Genomic DNA, 19,511 nt, shown 5'->3' with positions numbered 1-19,511 from the left:
TTATGAATACTGATTAGTTCAGCATCATTGCCTCTTTTTCTCTCCTACTGAGGAAACCTGAGATCACAGGAATTACTCACAACTCAAGAGCAGGGGACAGAGCAAGATACTTACAATTAAAACTGTAGGTCAGAGTGTCCAGTTTATGCAGGCACCAAGTATCCATGACACAGAGAATAGTAATCCATACAACAAGCATGCAAGGCAAAGGAAGGTCTGTTGTGGGTAGATGTGTGACTGTAGCTTTCTCCTACTGTATGCTTTACTCATGATCCAGCTCTGAATCCAAGAGCAGGCAGAAGAGACACACAGTAAATCAGGAATGAATCACAGCAGAGTGCTAGGCATGTTCATACAAAGTAAAAAGACAAATCTGGAGACCAGTTGCACATCAGACAAAACGGTACAGAAAAGCAGGACCTACAGGAGGAACAAATCAGAGCTTTCTCAGTGCGTGCTTAATTTTGAATTCCAAAACAGGTGGATGCTTGCCCACAACAGTAAATATCCTATGGGAGAGAGGAAATGAAGAAGTAACCAATTCAATTAATAAAGCTCAAAACTCAACACCTTAACAAGAACTGGTTATTGAAGGTTTGGGTTTTTTTCTACAATAACAAATAACAGCTCACCATAAATTGAACAGTTTCAAGAAAAGGCTCACTAAGTTGGAATTCAGGCTATGACAAGCTGTAATGTGCTTCCTTTATAACAGATTGGTCAAAGAGGTCAATAAAGTAGGGGACTAATCTTGTATGGAATACAGTAATGGTCAGAAGGGATTAGCAACTCCATCAGCAGGAGGTACCATACAGCACTTTAGCTTCATGCCAAGCTAAAATCACAATAGCTCACATTGGCAAAATGGCATTAAAATATGATGTTGTTGTTTCTAAGGAACTTAGATTGGAAGAAAGGTGTTGTCTATGGGCTAGAACTGTCACATGCGATGAATGACAATGTCAGTAACCCATTTAATTATGTGAAGCTTATGCTATCATCACTCACAGATGCTAGCATCACTCACAGAACGATTACCTTCTCAAAGAAATCAAATGCTGCTGCGTCAGTCTCAGAGGCAGAGACATTGGCAGAATCAATTGCTCTCTTACTGCTAGAGCTGATTTTTTAACAGCACTTGACATACCATTCACCACAATTAACTGCACAAACCTTCATATTTCTCCTCTACTTGGATAAAACAGACTCAGATCAGATGGGAATGGATGGTGTGATTGCTCAGGCTGTCATTTCTTATTCCTTACTTTAGAGCAATGTGACTTCTCTCACAGCAGACTGTGAGAAACCAGCAATAACCAAACTAAATGAAAGAGTCAATGCTGCACATTCAGTCAAAGACTTTGGAATGCAGACAGACTATGAGACTATTTTTAATAAGTATAACCTGCTTTGAAAAAGTCCTTTCAACAACACTGAGGTCAGGTACAGCAAATGCAGCTGAGCTGTACCTAGTTTGTCTCTGTGCATGTTCCATGTGCTTCTCCTTCTATTTACTTTTGCATATCACTGTGTCAACCACTTAAGAAAGAATACAGGAGACTGATTGCAATAAATTATCTAAATAATATCTTAACATTCTTAAATTTACATTCTCTTTGAATGTAACTTAAAGGTAAAATTAGGAGAAGCCAACCAGCTTTCCCTGGACTGTTATCACATGGTTTGACATCAGCATTATAGAGGCAGGAAAACCTGTGAGTTGCTAGGTTTTGTCTGTTTTCTGGAGATTTTGTCTTTGTGGGTGCATAAATTCTCTCAATTGTTTCCTTTAAGGAAAGACAAACATGACAAACAAACATCTCCATGGCCAGGAAGCAGTGAGAGATGATGTCTGTCTCTCAGGTGATTAGATCCAGCTATACCAGGTTTTCACTTTCCAAAGTATCATCTTTCAGCAGTAATCATCATTTGTTTTTGTTTTTCTTAGTAAACCAATCTGTAAATAAATGCAACATGCAGTCGTCCTCTTGGGATGGCTGTTTATTCTTTCTTGTGAGTCGGAAAGATCGTTCATTCAGTGTTATAAAATATGTGAGACCATCCCATTAAATGAAAATAAGAGTTTGGACTCAATTTCATCAGATAGCTGGGAAGGCACGTTTTAGGCAATTTCAACGTTAAACACTGCCTCTTTATTTAATATTGCAGGTTTAAAACTCATAATAAAACATAAGGCAAAGTAAACTAATGCCTAGTGATATGTGGACGTGTGGTTATCTCATCCCTGAGTGACTGTAGCCTATTCTTTGTCACTTTCATCTACAATCATCCTCTATTGTGCTGAAGAAACCTTGCAGCTCTTCTCTCTGCTGACTTTTTTTGCCATTCAGTAGTCTTTTGAGCAACCCTCAGCAGAGCTTTGTAGCTTAATGAATTATCTCAGGTTTGCAGAAATTCAATCAAACTGATGTTGGAACTTGGGCTGAAGAATAGGACTGGGAGTGAGAAAGTCAGAGGCTTTTCCCTTTTCAATCACAGGCAACCCATTTCATGATATAACATGCCTGGTGACAGAAAGCACAATACTCGAAGCTAACTGCATGCCTGAGTAGTCTGAGTACCCATGCTAATTTGGAGTGTCTCAGAACTTCTTCAAAATACAGTAGAATTTGTTTTCAGCAATTTTCGTCCCAAGTCTCTCTAGTCCAACATTATTCCTTGAGTATATGTCAATAAATCTATCGAACTCTCAATTGACAGTAACACTTTTAGGCATAGATCAGTCCTTATACTTAGTACAAGCCTAGATGAAGGATGTTTTCATCCCTAGATGAAGGAGTTTATACAAACTACTTCACATTCCGTCTTTGTCTCCCAGGGTAGCCCTTCTTTTTTTCTTTTGGGTTTTTTTGTTCTGTTTTTTTTTGTGGTACATGGCTGGCACAGGCTTACTCTGGCTCTCTTTATCTATTGAGAAATGTATTATAATTGGAGTTCTTTAAGATTTTTAGCATTTCTTGAGGGAATTAGTTTTTTACAGAAGAAGGGTTTTCTCCATTGTGGGATTCATACCATAATTAGACAAAATGATGGGCTAAGTCCCAGTGGAAAAAATGCACTGTAATTGGTGTTCATTTTTGTTACATAAACCCATAGAGATCATGCTGATTCCTCCTATTGCAGCCACTTCTGAAGCACAGTGTTCAATTTAAAACTGTTGTATCATTATTATTTAGTACTCACAAGTATCCTCAAGACTTTATCTGGCTAAGAAGTCTGATCTGAACCTTCTTCCTCTGAGAAAAATAAAATGCCCCAAAGAAAATTTAAAATCAGTGGCATTTGCATTGCCTAGTCTCAGAAGCAACAGATTACAGCCAGCCATGCTTTGCCCCTTGTCCCTTGTTCAGGCATCCTTGAACTCAAGGATGTTCAAATTAGAAAAGAAACACCTGTCATGGCACAAATCATATCCATATGTCAAAGTAAGATGCACAAAAGAATTTCTTCCAGCCTACAATTAAGCCAAGCAGTTACATTCACCTCAACTACAAATGTATTTTTATGGAGGAACAAAACAGTACTCTGTGTATATGCAAGTCTTCTAGCTAATTAGCACCTTGGGGTAGGTTGTTCATAAACAGAAAACAGTAAGGGACCTGCAATATATCCCCGCAGTACCTTGTGTAATACCAGTCTCAGAATCAACAAAGATTTCACTTGAATTCTCACCATGTCACTGCCTCACAAAATAAAAAATAAAATTCCAGGTTCAGAGAAACAAAAGGGAATGATGTTGCCTATTATGACAGAATTCTAAGGCCCTGGAGAAAAAATGGGACACTGTCTGCTTCAGAAGATGTTTCCTTTTGATCTTAGACACGAATCATTTCTTGAATATCAAAGTTCATTACATGCAGAAAAATTAACTTATTTTACTAGTTATGGCAGAATTGTCATTGTATCAACTGTGGGTGCTGCCACACAATTATATCCCTTAAGTGATATACTTAAAAATCAGACAAACCAAAACCAAGGGCCTTCATTTGGACTGATTTCTTTAACCATGAATCACCATTTTAATATGGCACAGTGACAAGAACAGTTCCTTGTAGTGTGCCGCTAACAGGAAACATTGGTACACAAAGTGTTACTGTAGATGGAAGTACAGGTGGCCATGCATAAGTATGCTACAGGGTGAAGCAAACAGGACTATTGTGAGTTCAGTAAGGTTTTCTCTAGGGACAAGATATTGTAAAACGGTCTTGTTTTGACATTAGTGCATGCAGCAGTAATGGCTCTCCCAAATGTAACACTGAGCTGTGGTTTAGATCTAAGTCACTTAAATTACACCTGGGATGAATCTGGTCCAATAGTTCTGAGCAAGTTCTAGCAAGATTATTTATTTTAACATTTATCCAGAATGTTATCCTGGAATTATGATGCAAGAAATCATCAGGGAAGATTCACCATTATATGTTGATACCTAAATAAGAGTAAATATTTGTAAAACACACAGGCACACACACTCAAAACAGTTTTCCAGTTGTAAACATGACTATGTATCTTTTACACATCTCTCTGCATACATCATTAGGACATTAAAAAATAAAAGCCACAATTTTTTATCTTCACATCTTTGTGAAATTCACCGCATAATATTAACCTTCTGGTTTGCCTCTGCATAAAATATTTCTAGCATTTCTGGTCGTAAAAAGAAGGCCATAAACAGGAAATACATGCAAACAAAGATGTTTCTGGTATTGATTCTTCTCAGTATGATTCACTGCTATATAAACATGCAAACAAAAAAAACGGTGGCCCAGACAGAGCTCTTAAAGAACCTCCAAGTGGAGCTCAGTGGTTTTGGCAGGTATCTAGTGGCTACTTTGATCCCTGATGTCTAATGGAAACTGGACTACCTGTAAATAAGAAGCTGACTATCATCTTATGAGTACAAACAAAAAGGAGAGATAAATGAATCACGACTGTCACTGCTATTAGCACCCCTACTGCTGTTGCAAAGGCTTGGAAATGATGCAGAGGTACAGTTCCTCTGAATAAGACTTGCTGGAAACAGGCAGGCTCAGTGCATGAAACATTTGATCTTCCAGGCCTTGTGCAGATCTGTGTTGGCTATCTCTGTTGATCAGCTGGGAAGTGAATCTCAGATGCCTTCACTATTTCACTTTGGTTTTGAGAGCCAGCTTGAGAAGAAAAAACAGGCATTGCAAATGTAAAGATGCTAATACTATGCTAAAAAGATGAGCAAAAAGGAGCCTGCATGCTCCCTGCCTTTTGATCCCCTCAATGCAGCGTATGCCGGCAGCCCTCTACTGGCATGAACGCCACTGAGCATGTGTGCCCAACACCCATGCTCTTCTGTTTTCTTTTCAGGCAGAATTAGAGTAGCTTTTCATTAATTGCAAAGTATACTCAGCCAGTCTACATACTTCCAAAATCCATTTACTTAATCAGTCGACTGACTTAGATGTTCCTAAAGACTTCGGAAGAGCAGTTCAAAATGCCTACACAATCTACTGCTGCCGAGAGCCAGCTATTGGAAAACAATAGGCAAATGGATAGAGGTGAAATTTAGACTGGGTTCACAGGTAACTCCCTTACCTATTTTTATGCTGCATGGCAGAGAGAGATATTTGTATGTACTTGTATAGTTGGGACTAGCTGAGAAAAGGGAGGAAATTTGCTCACTTGAAGCTCCTTCCTAAAAATCTAAAACTGTTGGTTTACTTGAGCATAATATTCTAATTTCTTTCAAAAATGCACATCAAAAAGAATAATTGAAACATGAAGTCTATCTCAGTGCTTGTAAAAATGCATGCAAGGCCACCTCAGGATTTGATTACATGTGCACTAGAACAAGCTGCCTTCAGAGAACAAAGCTCAATTGATTTCAGGGAGTTCGATTTGCCTGGATGAAAATGAATTTTTAATAGATTTCGTTGTCAGAGGGATTATGCAGGAATATGAAATGGCAGGGCATTCACACCGTGGATTGCTGTGGAGGTGTTTGCTCGTGGCTAGTAGGCAGGAATAGTGGCGTTTGTTTTCCACACAGCAAGGAGTAGTGCCAGGCTGTCACAGGCAGAGATTCCCTGGGGAGCTGAAGGGACCAGTTGCCAGGAGACATCACCATATCGAGCCTTCACAGCCAGGATAACTTTCCTTGTGACAGACCTCAGACTCCCTCCTACGTCTGCATACTGGCCTGTTTTGCAACCTTTCTTCAAATTATTTCCTTTACAATCTCCCAAATATCCCCAATACTTACTGGAAATTACCAGCTTTGAGAAATTTCATTTGACGTGAAGCCTGTTTTCTGGTTCTGAAATGCAAGTATTTTACCCTTGACACAAACCTAGCAGAGGCATCAAGCACCAGTAAAGATCCAGTTCAACAGCTGGTACAAATTAGTTGAGCCACACTCCTTGTATCAAGGATTGAAACACTGTATGTGGTATATCCCAGTGTAGAGGTGACCTCCTCTTCATGAGCAGGGCAAAGACCAGCAGCACTTGACTTTCATAAATTAGTAAGCTTTGAACTTCTAGAAGTCAGGTCTCAAAGAATCATGATATTGTTTAAATACAAAGCAAAACAGGAGTAATAAAAAGTTACATAGTTATAGATATACAATATTACTTATGTGTTAGTCTTCAGGGCCTTAAGATTCAGTGAGTCATTTTCTCAGTGTCCTCTTCAGAAGCATAAGGCCTTAAAAATCATGATTATGTATTTCCAGAACGTGGGGCTTCAAATACTGCAAAATTCAGAAAAATCCATAAGAGTTGTCAGATCATGGATACTCATTCTATCTAAGCCACAGCCCCCCCTTCCACTTCAAATGTGAAATACTTAGTGGACACGGTTCCTCTCTGCTGCTTCAGCGCCTGCCTTCTGCTAGTCAGCCCTGAGGAAGAGGTGATCTAACATCCCCCTCGCTGTCTCCAGTCAGTCTGAGCCTTTGTGTATCTGTAGGCTCCCTGACAATCACCACTGCCAAATAAGAAGCCCACAAAGAGACAATTCAAATGATGTAGAAATGCTGCGATGAAATATTTCAAAGTATACTACGTTCCTCTGTTCAAATTGTTCCTCTGCTGTTTTCCCAGACCAAGCATCTCTGAATCATGGTAATATGAAGGAATTATTCCCCAAAATATCCTCCATCTAATTTTCACATTTCCCTACAGTAACAGAAATATCATCCCCCATTGGTACAACACTACATCTAAATGAGACAGGAAAAGGAAGTGAACATTTTTTCAGTTCAAATTTATATAATGCCAACTAGAAATAGAACTAAGACTATCCTTACTCATTTTGCACATTCATAAACATATAAAAAGTACTGACACATAGTGTAAATTTAGTTGCTCTCTTCTGCCTCATGTCTTCCACTGCACCGTTATACCTTAAGTCAAATGGAAAATCAATCTGTGCACAAAATACAAGGTAAAGGAAAGACAGCGTTGCATCTTTAAGTAACTAGTCATCGGTTCTTTTTTTTCCTTTAAAGAAAATCAGACTTTGTAGGCTTACAGGTTTACCTGCCTTGCTGCTGGTGTATATTTTTAAATGATTCATTATGATTCATTACCTGATACATTGTCTCCAGACCATGCATTTCAGGGGTCATCAGAGTTTTATGGTAACAGTTGTGACTTAGTCTTCAGACTTCAAGAGCAAACCAAGGGCAGTATGTAGTTTCCAGAAACCAAGATGTGAACTGACTAGTTCATGCATTTTCTTACTCCTGAATAATATAATTATGGAGCTTTCAGGGCAAACTGTGGCAAGCTGAGCTGAATACAAAGCGACAGTGCTCAAAACTGAGCCATCCAGAAATATTTCAAATAAAGGCTAAGGAGAAAGGAGGAAGCACACATCATTTCTCACTTAACAAAAAAACATCTTGCACTCATGCCATTTTCAGTTTCTTGCCCAGATGTTGTCATGGGAAGAAATATCAGAATATAAATTATGCCATAAAAAGCACAGATGGGAACAAGCTCTTACAAGAATGTATCTTCCATTTTAGCCCTTTTCTAGCCTCTCTCTGGGGTCTTGGACTACATTATGTCAGATTGAGCATGTATTTCTTGCATGTTCTTGATAACACCACACACACATATCTTGGAGAGAAAAAATTGGCACTGTAAAGAGAGACTCTCCAGCCCAAGCAGGGACAGGTTCACACAAGGTTTGTCCCAAAGGCAATGGGCACTCGACCACCTGAGCCACATGGCTCAGAGAATGTGATTGCAGCTACTAATGGCAATTAAGAGGTAGACATTGCTACCATTTCCCAGCATTTAAGCCAATCTAAATCCAAGGTGCCACAATTCTGCCTCCTTCCTTGTGCTAGTAGTGGTACTTGCGCAACTCGGGGAACTAACTGCAAACACATCATTTTCCTCTTAAATCAGTTCTCTGCATTGGATCAGTATGTAGTTGTATGAGTATTTGTAGAAACATAGAGCAGGGGAAGCCAGAAACAAGGCAGATACAAATTAGCATGAGATTGACTCCTATAATGGATGGCTTTCTCTTTTATTTTTAGTTTAAATCACCCTAACAAGCCTAATTTAATGTGCAAGTGGAATGTATCCTCCACTGAAAACTCAATGCAAATTTAAGTCACTGCAAAGTTACTTGTGAATATTTTTTTCTTCTAGTCCCTATAAAGCATGATTCTGGGAGTACAAACTGCAGAGGACACTGACTTTCAATGACACATTAAAAATACCATGCTGGAATCACACAGACCTGCTCCATACTGCAGAAATCATTCCAGTTATTTCTGAATTCCCTTCATTCTAGAAAGCAAATGAGCAAAATATGGTCCTGTAGAAGTGAAATTCAGCACTCATACAAGAAAAAGCAAAAGAATCAAATGCAAAACCTGATGGGCCATGATTCTGAACATATCGTATTTTAAAAATAGCTGTTTTAACCCTTATTTCAAACAAAACTGTATATAACGTCTTCCACAAGGAGTATTAAAAGAGATTCAGCATAAGGACTCCCTGTTGACAGGTGCTCACTCACTCCTGGACATTTTTGATTAAGAAAACTGAAAGATAGGTTCCATTTGACATGCTAGTAACATTAGGTCTGTTTTTGCAACCTGCCAAGTATGGTCAGCTGTCCTTGAAACTTGAAGTACTGTGCTCTTATGCAATCAGGCCTTCTACACTTTGGAAAAAGAGCAGTATGCTTTCCTCTCTTTGAGCAGCCCTTCGATCACACAGAAATCAGTCCAAACCTCTTCTTAAGACTAAGAAGAGGTCAGTGAATCTTTTTTTTCTTGAGCTGCGTGCACATCACCTAACATGTCATTCACCCAAAATGCCAAACGTTTCATTTAACGTGTGAATACCCTAAAGCAATAAAAAGAATAATTGAGCAGAGTTTAGAAAATACCACTAAATAGGCACCCATTGAATGGAATAATAAGGCATTTTTCTGTATGCAAACATTAATAATAAGAGCAAACCTAAATACAGGAATTTAACTCACTGTACTATGCAGATTGTACTGCAGTTTCTCTCTCCCTTGAGGGTTAGGAAGACAAGTATTATTAAAAGTGTCTTCATTTTTCTAAACACATTTTACTCTGCTGAAATTTGAGGGAGCAGACAGTGCAACTATGAAGAAGTTGCTGCTCATGCATGGAATATTTTCTTGAGAGTGCCTTACTTTATAGGAACTTTAAGTTATAGGTGGATGGTTGAAAGCAAGGTACAATGGCAAACACTGGAAACTTGTTCTAACTGCAGGATGAGTGTGGAATTATCATGATGGTGAGTTTATTTTTCAATTTTGGTGGAGTAAGAGCATGCATATGGTGATTTATAGTGCTTTAGTTAGAAATGAGCAGTAATTTCCTGAACTACTGTAATTAACCTAATATAAAATGACATAAACAGGAAAACACTCCGATATATTTAATTTCTATCCTCATAAAAAAAACTATAATCATTTAATTATCCTGTCCTCACCTTTTCTCAGAAAGATTTATACATGTGCTGACCCTCGTCTTTGACACACCTGAAAAATTCAGCATCCTTCCTTTCATCCCAAAGTCTGACTTCCTATCCATCAGTTTTCAGGGCCTTGACTGCACTAATAGATCTTAATTGCCCTGACCAGCCTCATCTGGGGCTTCCACCCGCACACTCTGATAGGGACTTCATTTAAGATTTGACTTTAAGTAGAATCATAGAATGGTTTGGGTTAGAAGGGACCTTAAAGATCATTTAGTTCTTGGCCCCTCCCTCAGCTACTGGAAGGCTGACATAAGGTCTCCACAGAGCCTTCTCTTCTCCAGGCTGAGCAACCTCAAGTCTCTCAGGCTGTCCTCATAGGGGAGGTGCTCCAGCCTCCTGATCATCTTTGTGGCCTCCTCTGGACTTGCTAAAGCAGGTCCATGTCTTTCTTACACTGGGATGACAGACGTGAGTTGTAGGTGTCCTTGCTGCTAGTTCTGCTCCTGAATTGCTATTTGAGTTTCCTGAATTGGTCTTGGAAATGGCTTGTTACCTTGTCTTTGCCTGATGGTCTCTGTACCACTGGACTTGTTGCTGCCACTGCTCTGTTTGCTTTTCTCTGGTGTGGTCACACTGTGCTCTTAGAGATATCTTTGCCTGGCTTGTGTTGTGGTCACCCTCAGCTCCTGGCTTCCTTGTCCTGAGGGAGAGCAGTAAGAGCTGGGTCAGGCTGGTCAGGGCCACTAAGGCCCTGTGCGCTCAGGACTCTGATATTGTTTTGCTCTACAGCATGTTTCCCAAGATAAAGTGATACACCCACACCCGCCATGTCTGCTGTCGGCACCATTTGCTTTAATCAAAAAATAAATACATTTCAGTGTGGCTCATTATGCTAAATGAAAGCAACAGGGGGCTAATGAGCATTGTGAATGAGTCATTAACATGGCAATCAGAGGTATCCTCAAGATAGCTACATCTTTTCTGCATATTTCTTGGAACGCTCAGTAGCTGGAACGCTCAGTAGCGTATAGAGATGTGACCTCATCTATTGAATTTAATTCAGGGAATAAATAGATTTAGATATCTAACTTGAGTAGTTTCTTTTTGTAGAATTGTACATTGTGTGACACTTGCAATTAAGAAAGAAAACTGCTAGTAGTTTGTGCAGCTGATAAGGGGTTATTCTTAACCTTCAGTGGATGAAACTGTGTTACCAAATTTAATGTTTGGATTTTTTTTTTTAAAATTAAAATGTTATCCCCCTCTCTCTCCCCAGGTTTTCATCACAAAGGGGAAATGTACCTGAAATAATAAATTTACTGGTAACTTCATCTTTGCAATTGATTTAATGTGGTTTAGCACTGAATAGCATTTGTATTTTTCAGAAAGGGCCTTTATCTCCAGCCTTAACTCCTGCCTGATTTACTGTCCCTTGGCTCTTAGGATCCCATTCCATAGCTGGCACGCTTTTGCCCAAGGGAGTGCTTTTCCTCAGTCCTTGTAAGAAGGTAGTAAGACCAGCCTGAAACAGCATCAGAATGATGTGTGCTTAAAGAAAGAGCAATAGAGAGGAGGTGAAACATACCTGTATTCAATGATACTGAGAATGTATCTTTCAAAAGGCCAAGGGAAGGAGGATGCAGGCAAAAAACCAATTCAATATTTTAAAAAATTTGCTACAATAAAGATTTTTAAAGGACTCAATTCTCTGCAATTAATATAATCACCTCCCACAGAAAGGTTTAGATGAGATAAATTGCTAAACACTGCCTTGCAAGTGGAAAAACAGACAAGATGAGCACCTCCCCGAGGTGCTAACACTGGTCAGTGGCAAAGTGAGGAAAAGAAACCAGGCTTTGATTTCAGTTTTGCTTTCAGGGTTTTCTCTGAGCTGCAATCTTGGCTCCGGTGACAGGTTCCTCTATTTAGGCCAAATAATTTTTATGCCTGACTTTCTGGAATCAACTAAGAGCCAGCAGACAGCTGATTGTTGTTGGAGTTTGCAGTATTTCTGTGATTTTTTTTGAGTGGACACAGTGCACATACATAGCCAGAATTATTAAAGTTATCTAAATAAAACATAGAATACAGAGTCCAAACTATTTTTGTCTTATTTCCTTCTGTCTCCCACCTTCACCAGTCCCTGCGGTATCAGTGGAAGGATATCCACACAGCAAAACCACCTCAGCTGACAGAAATGCGTGCAGTCTTCTCCTGCCTTCAGTCATTTGAAGGTAGGGTTGTATCCCATGCATTTGCTCTGCAATGCTATGATGTGTTCCCTGGTGCTCTGGGGGACCAGATGCTCTGACAAGAAGGAAGGTGTGCTCCCCTGTGAGGCCCAGTGCTCAAGGGACTGTGTCAGCCCACCGCTCTTGGGCTGACATTACAGGACTCACTGCAGCACTGAAACATCCATCTCTCCTCCAAAGCATGACTGACTGCTTATTTGCTACTGTCCTTTTGTGGTGTTACTCCCACAGTAAGTGGCACAAGAGGCTCGGGTCAGGCTGGGAAATCCCGTGCCCAGCCCAGGTCAGTTAGCCTATTAAAAAAAAGGTAGCTTGGCCATCTGTAGGAATAGCAGGCTGCAGAACGCACCCAGCGCCTTGCCCCAGTCAGACTGCCAGTTACAGTGATCTGTGCCCCAAGTGCTAAAATAACATCTGGAGGGCAAAAATTTCTTAATCCCTTTTCCAAATTTGGGTTACTTTCCCCCCTCTCCCCTTCCCTGAAAGTCTGAAGAACTGAGACACTGTGGGCTACCATGCTGAGGCTGATGATCTCCGCCGGCGAATGGGCTCCTTAGACAGAGCGGGCGCCGTCCCTGCTGGTCCCACACCGCTGCAGCGGGTCCGGCTGTCCCACGGCACCGGGAACTATCCCGTCCCCCCGCCCGGGCGGGCGGAGCCAGCAGGCATAAAGGAGCTCCCGCCGTCCGTGGGGAGAGGGGGGCGTGCCCCCGGCAGCCATTTTGGGGAGCGCTGAGGCGAGCGGGCGGTGCGCGGCGCCCCCTGGCGGCTCCCCGCCCGCAGATCAGCTGCGAGCGGGCGGGCGGCCGCCATGAAGTCGGTTTTCGTCACCGTGGGCACCACCAGCTTCGACGACCTGATCGCGACCGTCTGCTCCCCGGCGGCCCTGCAGGTAAGGCGGCGGAGAGCCGGGCTCCGCGGGCAGCGAGGCCGGGCCTTCCCCTGACAGCATGGCCGTAGCGCGTGCGCGCTGGGAGCTGTCCCGCCCTCCCCGGTCCACCACTGACTGGCGGGGGCGCCTGAAGGAGCGGGAGGCGCGGAGTAGTGGGAGCGCTTGCGGGCGGGGGGTGCGGCGCTGAGGTGAGGTGAAGAGGTGGCGGCGAAGAAAGAAAAGGAGGGAAGGAGGGAGGGAGGGAAGGAAGGAAGGAAGGAAGGAAGGGAGGGAGGGAGGTGGGGAGGGGTGCCAGTGGTCCCCGGGCCGAGGTAACTGGGAGTAGGGCCTGGCGCCCGACCTCCCCACACGCCCCCAGGCGCCTCCGACCCTCCTTCCCTCCGCCGCAGGTGCTGCAGAGCCGCGGCTACCAGAAGCTGGTGCTGCAGGTCGGGCGGGGCGAGCTGAAGCCGGCACCGCGCAGTAGCCAGGCCGTGGCGGTGGAAGCCTTCCGCTTCAAGGACTCGCTGGCCGAGGACCTGAGGAGGGCGGACCTGGTCATCAGCCACGCAGGTAGAGCCCCGTTTGATTGCCCAGCTTGTTCTCCTGGGGACAGGAGTGGAGGTCAGTTGGTTGAAGTCTGTCAATCTACGGCTCGGGGCTGGTCTGGCAGTGACTGTTCAGGCCCACAGCTAGAGCTGGGTGGTTTAATGTTCACCTTCAGGGGTCTCGTGTGTTTCCACAGCAAATATTTCATCTGTCAGGGCAAAAACTCATTGTGTTTCTGTTTCTCCTGTAGGTGCAGGTAGCTGTCTGGAGACTCTAGAAAAAGGAAAACCACTAGTAGTAGTAATAAATGAAAAGCTGATGAACAACCATCAGCTTGAACTGGCAAAACAGCTCCACAGGGATGGGCACGTCCTGTGCTGTAATTGCAGGTACGGAGCTGCTCCAGCTGTCCTGTTTGATCAAGCAGTGTTCAACACCATCGCTCAGTGTGTTATTACACTATTGAGAATGTAACAAGGAAATTTACATCCTTCCCAGTAACAACCATTTGTTTGCAAGGTAGATTTTTCCATAGTGGATAGGTTAACAGTAGGTGCTAATTTAGCAAACTTAGCAAGCCTTTTGACCATGACTCCTTTTAAATCTTTTTTTTTTTTTTTTTGAGGGCACAGGTATTCAGATTGGAAGAAGAATGATTTAAACCAAATAGAAGTGGTTGAATTTGGAAGAGTCAGGTAGCATCCTAGAGGCACCTAACAGCTTCTCTCTTTCTCATTAGTTGTCAGATTCTTTTTTGAAGTCTAGAAGTAATACAATCCAAACCATTGGTTTGTAACTGTGAACCATAAGGAATAAATTGCTCCCTGCAGACTTAAGACTCCATTTCTTCATTTTGCTATGTGGATTTTCCTTGTAAAGGGCACTAAAGTTGACTGTATAGGTGTAGTGACACAATAAAATTAAAAGTATCTGGAGCATTTAGAACAAAACATAAGAATAGCCTTACCGATATGGATCGGGGTCCACGTAGCTCAATATCCTATTTGCAGTGGCCACATGCAGATGCCCAGCCAAAAGCAGAAACAGGACAAGAACACAGAATCAGAATGGTTTGGGTTGGAAGGGACCTTAAAGATCATCCAGTTCCAACCCCCTGCCCTGGGCAGGGACATCTTCCACTAGACCAGGTTGCTCCAAGCCCCATCTAGCCTGGCCTTGAACACCTCCAGGGATGGGGCAGCCACAGCTTCTCTGGGCAACCTGTTCCAGTGTCTTGCCACCCTCACAGTAAAGAATTTCTTCCTAATCTCTAATCTAATTCTCCCCTTTTTCAGTTAAAAACTGTTACCCCTCATCCTGTTGCTACACTTCCTAATAAAGAGTTGTTCCCCATCTGACCTGTAGGCCTCTTTTAGGTACTGGAAGGGGCTATAGGGTCTCCCCAGAGTCTTCTCCAGGTTGAACAACCCCAACTCTCAACCAGTCTCCATGGGAGAGGTGCTCCAGCCCTCTGATCATCTTCGTGGCCTCTTCTGGACTCACAACAACAGGTCCATGTCCTTCTTATGTTGGGGCCCCAGAGCTGGATGCAATACTGCAGGTGGGGTTTCATAAGAGTGGAGCAGAGAAGCAGAATCACCTCCCTCGCCTTGCTGGCCACACTTCTTTCGATGCAGTCCATTGTATGACATATTGTACTTCCTTATATTACTTTCCTTCCCATGCTCTTAAGTACTCTGTTCAGAGGGTTCCTAAATCAAGATGCTGTCTGGTTAGTAACTTTAAATACCTCTGTTGTCTTCCAAGTACTTATTCAGGCTGCCCTTTTAACCAAACTTCATGAATCCACCGTGTCCTCTGACAAGGAGTTTCACAGATCTACTGTCTGTCACTTCAGGAAAAAAAAATAACCCAAAAACTAACAAAACAAACCAGCAAACAACCTCCCCAAAAAACCCACCAACAACAACAAAAAACCCATCCCCTTTTGTTTGTGTTCACCTTCGCTCTTGTTAGTTTCATTTGTTCTTGTTTTGACTATATCTCACTGTTTTTATTTATGATTATTTACGATGGATTGCACTCTATAAATAACAGATGACCTCTAAATTGAAGGCAGAGGAAATGCAACTCCCATTATTTAGTCTGTGTCTTGTTCCTTTGCCCTGAAAATAGGATTTCATATGTTTCAGAAGAGCCTTCTGAAAAGACCAGGCCTGTCATTCGTTTATATTGGGCAAGTTTCTTAAACTTATCTCAGTGCTTCTGACAGCTTCGGAGACAGGAAGGAGTTTTTATTTATATTTGTTGAACAGTGCCTAGCATTTAAGCCTTATTGGCAGCCTAATAATAGCAAGCTAACAGGTTGTTTTACCTGTTCTTTCTGGCTACGTGTTAAGTGGAGAACTATGCCATGTGTTCCAATAGGATGAATTTCCTGGTACAGATCTTGTACAACACTGCAACCACAGAAGATTAAAAAGTTAGAGCTGAAGTTGTCCGTGAAAGTTCTGATGCAGGCTGAAGTGTGTTCTCAGCAGTGCTGCCTATGAGCCAGTGGTGGTTGAGGCCTGCTGGTTTGTGGGGTCTCTTCTTCAATACATGTCCTTATTTTTGTTTCTGTGCTAAAGGATTATGTACGTATGAATAGAAAAAATTGTGTGAAGAAAAAATTCCCTTTGGGATGGATTTTTTTTTTTTAAATTTTTGGTTCTGATTTGTTTTTACAGCACTCTTGTGGAGACACTGCAGTCGATGGACTTGTCAACTTTGAAACCTTTTCCTCCTGGACAGCCGGAAAAGTTTGCTTTGTTCTTGGATAAAGTTGTTGGGTTTCAATAAATAATACAGAGGAATAAAAATGTCAGAATAAAACTTTTGTCTTCTCCTGGTAAGGCCTTCCATACTTAAGAGTCTACCAACTGGGACAAACCCTCAAAGAAACTGTCTGTTAATATTAATTAACATTAAATGGTTTCCCATTTAGTGACAGTTTGAAGTCATCAAGCTTTATGCTTAAAAGATCATAGTGCCAATAAGCAGGGAGTGTGTGTGTGTGGGGAGTATGAACTGTCTAGCTTCTTAGACAGGCAGATATTTACATCACAAAATATGCACTGAGTTGGTAATTCCAGTGAGGAGGACAAACTAAATTACTTAACAGGCATGGCAGATACATAGTGGTTTCTTAACCATATTTACCTAGTACTAGTGGAAAGAAGTTGTCCTTGTTGAGGTTCCTGTGATGTTCTGCAAATAAGCAGATGCCTTCAGCTCTCATTTCAAGTGTTTACAGAAGCACTGAAAAGAGAATTTAAAAAGAGATTTAAATGTCTTTAAAGGGAAAGGGGCATGTGGTGAATCTGGGTGGGAAAAATCAAGAGCTGCAAACCTGCTGCCACACTGCCCACCAAACCCAAACCACCTTGGTTTTGGGTGATTTACTCCCAAAGTAAAACATGGCCTATAGGAAAGGAATGGTGTTGACAATACAATCAATCCATTTACGGGGTGTTGTCCCATCGTTGCTTGGTTTGGACTTCTGTAAAGAGCAGTGTTTCCTATTTGACGCTGATCGGAGCAACCCATTTAAAGTACTGAAATTGTCAACCGTGTTGATGCTACCATCAATTTGTTTAAGTTAGTATTTTGAAAAACAACGGTTATTTAAACTTAAAATGTTCATGCAGGCTATTTGGTCTGCAATACTCTAGAGTTGTGTAAGTGCCTAGTTGGTGCTAACTGCCCTCCCTACGAGTATGTTATTTGTTTGGGTTTGTTTGTTGGTGTTGCTTAAAACAAGAAAAAGAAACTTCTGAATCGGTGCATCTGATGCCCGAGTGCAATTTTTACTAGCAAATTAAAGGTACATAGAAGCATTCTCCTAATTAAATCACGCAGCACAGTTGTACAAGAGTGATTTTTGCCGACCCTCCAATACTTTAATTAAGACTTTCATGCCTTTAAGGATTGGTATAGAGCTGTTGTTACTTCAAGTTTACCGCTAGCAGCTTATCTCCAGTCCGAGAGCATGAAGGAATGTCACAGGAAATTCTGAATAACCGTTTTGACTGATTTTTCCAGCAGTTATCTGCAGTCATGGGCACACCAAGCAATGAAGTTGGAAGGAGCTGGCTTAGCAAGGGCTCCATTCTCTTCCCCAGGCAGGTCTGGAAGGCAACGGCCTCCGCTGGGACTTAATTTGGTTTGGGGTGCCCACCTGTGCTGAGAGCCGGGGGGCCGGAGGAGAAGAGCTCCTCAGGGGGAGAGCGGCAGAGGTATTCGGGACCCTTCGCGGGCACCTCAAAATGGCTGCTGCAGGCGGCACCTCACTGCGGGCGCACCGCTCGCGACCACCTTTTGGGGCAGGCGGCAGGCAAAGGTAACCGGGCGCAGCTCCCCCGGGCTAGGGGCGAGTCGGGGGCGGGCTCCGCACTCGGCAGGGCCCGGCGGCGGCGGGCCGGGGGATGCCGGCGGTCGCGGCGGGCCATGGCGGGCCGGGCCGCGCAGGTGGGTGCGGAGGGCGCGGCCCCTCATTAGCAGCAGCCGCGTGCCCTGCCGCCGCGCGCCCTGCCGCCACGCGCAGCCTCCCCCGCAGAGTCCCCGCTCCTGTCCTCGCCGCCCGGGCAAGATGCAGAAGGGCTGGAAGAAGTACTTCGGGCAGAAGTCCTTCAGCGAGGTGGCTATGGACGAGTACCTGGGTAGCCTGGGGCTGTACCGCAAGATGACGGCTAAGGACGCCTCCTGTCTCTTCCGAGCCGTCTCGGAGCAGGTGGGCACCGGCAACAGCCTCGGGGGGAGCCGGGGCGCCTCAGGCCCTCGGCGGGGCGGGCACGGCGGGCGGTGTCTGCTCCAGGCCCGTGGCGGGCGGGGGGAGCTCCTGGAGCCCCCTCCCGGGAGCCCGCAGTGAGGTGTCGCGGGCGGGGAAGGGTACAGGGTCCTGGGTCACTTGGGCTTTCCTCAGCTTCTTCCCCCGAGTGCCTGTGGCCCTCTGCAGTGTCTCCCTCTCTCTGTTTTGTGTTAGTCCTTAAATAATCCTAATGTGAAGTATAAATTAAACTTTGCAATTTTCTTCTTGTTTCTTTCCTTACCTTTATTTTCTTTCAGCTGTTTTCATCTCAAATTCATCACGTGGAAGTTAGGAAAGCTTGTGTCTTGTTTATGAGGCAACACCAGGATAAGTTTGAATCTGTAAGTAATGTGTTCGTAAGGCAGTCTTGCACCCTTAGTGAGGAAGTAATGTGGGAGGGGGTGAGTGGTTTAGCCATAAACATGCCCACATAAACATATGCACTGCAAACATGTCATGCTTTGCCAGGATGGATGCATGTTAGAGGAGAGAAATGGCAGGGTGATTGCTTGCTTGCCTTATTTGAGTTGCAATCACACAAGTTTTATTTGTCTTTATACTTCTGAAGTTCCTGAAATCAAGCGAGTTACTAATACCCCGGTAACTAGTGGAGTGACAGTCATTTGTGTAGTATATTCTCTGTGCACCAGCCATTGCAGAATTTAGTACGTAGAAAATATGTAGGACTTTGGACTAAGAAACAAAAATCAAAAGATAGCGGAAGACTCCAGAGCGTGTTTAACTGTTGCATAAAGTCATGGGTTTGGGGGTGTTTGATGGTTGGTTTTGTGTGTGGTGGTTTTTGTGGCTGTGGGTGCATGTGGCAGTTTGTACCAGGGTGGTGTGGGTTTTGTGTGGTGGTTTATGCGGAGTTGGGGTCTGTTTGGGGTTTTTTTTGGTGTGGGTTTTGTGGTTTGTTTTTTTTTTTGTTTGTTTGTTGTTGTGTTGGGTTTTTTTCCCACTGTAATGGCAGTTAAGCGCTTAATCTAATCTAGGAAGGAGGTAAGACACTGAATGTTACTCGTACTCATGCTCTTAATTTTTTTAGGATCTCT

The 19,511-nt window shown here is 43.1% G+C and overlaps 1 protein-coding gene across 1 annotated transcript in view; it reads left to right on the top strand.

Moving 5' to 3' along the window:
• The first annotated feature begins 12,919 nt into the window (after positions 1–12,919).
• The window catches only part of ALG13 (ALG13 UDP-N-acetylglucosaminyltransferase subunit), a 31,199-nt gene continuing 24,607 nt past the window's right edge, over positions 12,920–19,511 (top strand). Inside the window, exons 1-6 of the mRNA XM_054214756.1 lie at positions 12,920–13,118; positions 13,508–13,670; positions 13,897–14,035; positions 16,337–16,441; positions 17,928–18,378; positions 18,714–18,797. Of these exons, the coding sequence (XP_054070731.1) occupies positions 13,038–13,118; positions 13,508–13,670; positions 13,897–14,035; positions 16,337–16,441; positions 17,928–18,378; positions 18,714–18,797 (1,023 nt within the window). The 5' untranslated portion in view covers positions 12,920–13,037. The remainder of the gene's footprint in view (positions 13,119–13,507; positions 13,671–13,896; positions 14,036–16,336; positions 16,442–17,927; positions 18,379–18,713; positions 18,798–19,511) is intronic.

The sequence above is a fragment of the Rissa tridactyla genome, chromosome 9, assembly GCF_028500815.1.
Source record: "Rissa tridactyla isolate bRisTri1 chromosome 9, bRisTri1.patW.cur.20221130, whole genome shotgun sequence".
NCBI classification, from domain to species: Eukaryota; Metazoa; Chordata; class Aves; order Charadriiformes; family Laridae; genus Rissa; species Rissa tridactyla.
This window is presented reverse-complemented; position numbering and strand designations above follow the sequence as displayed.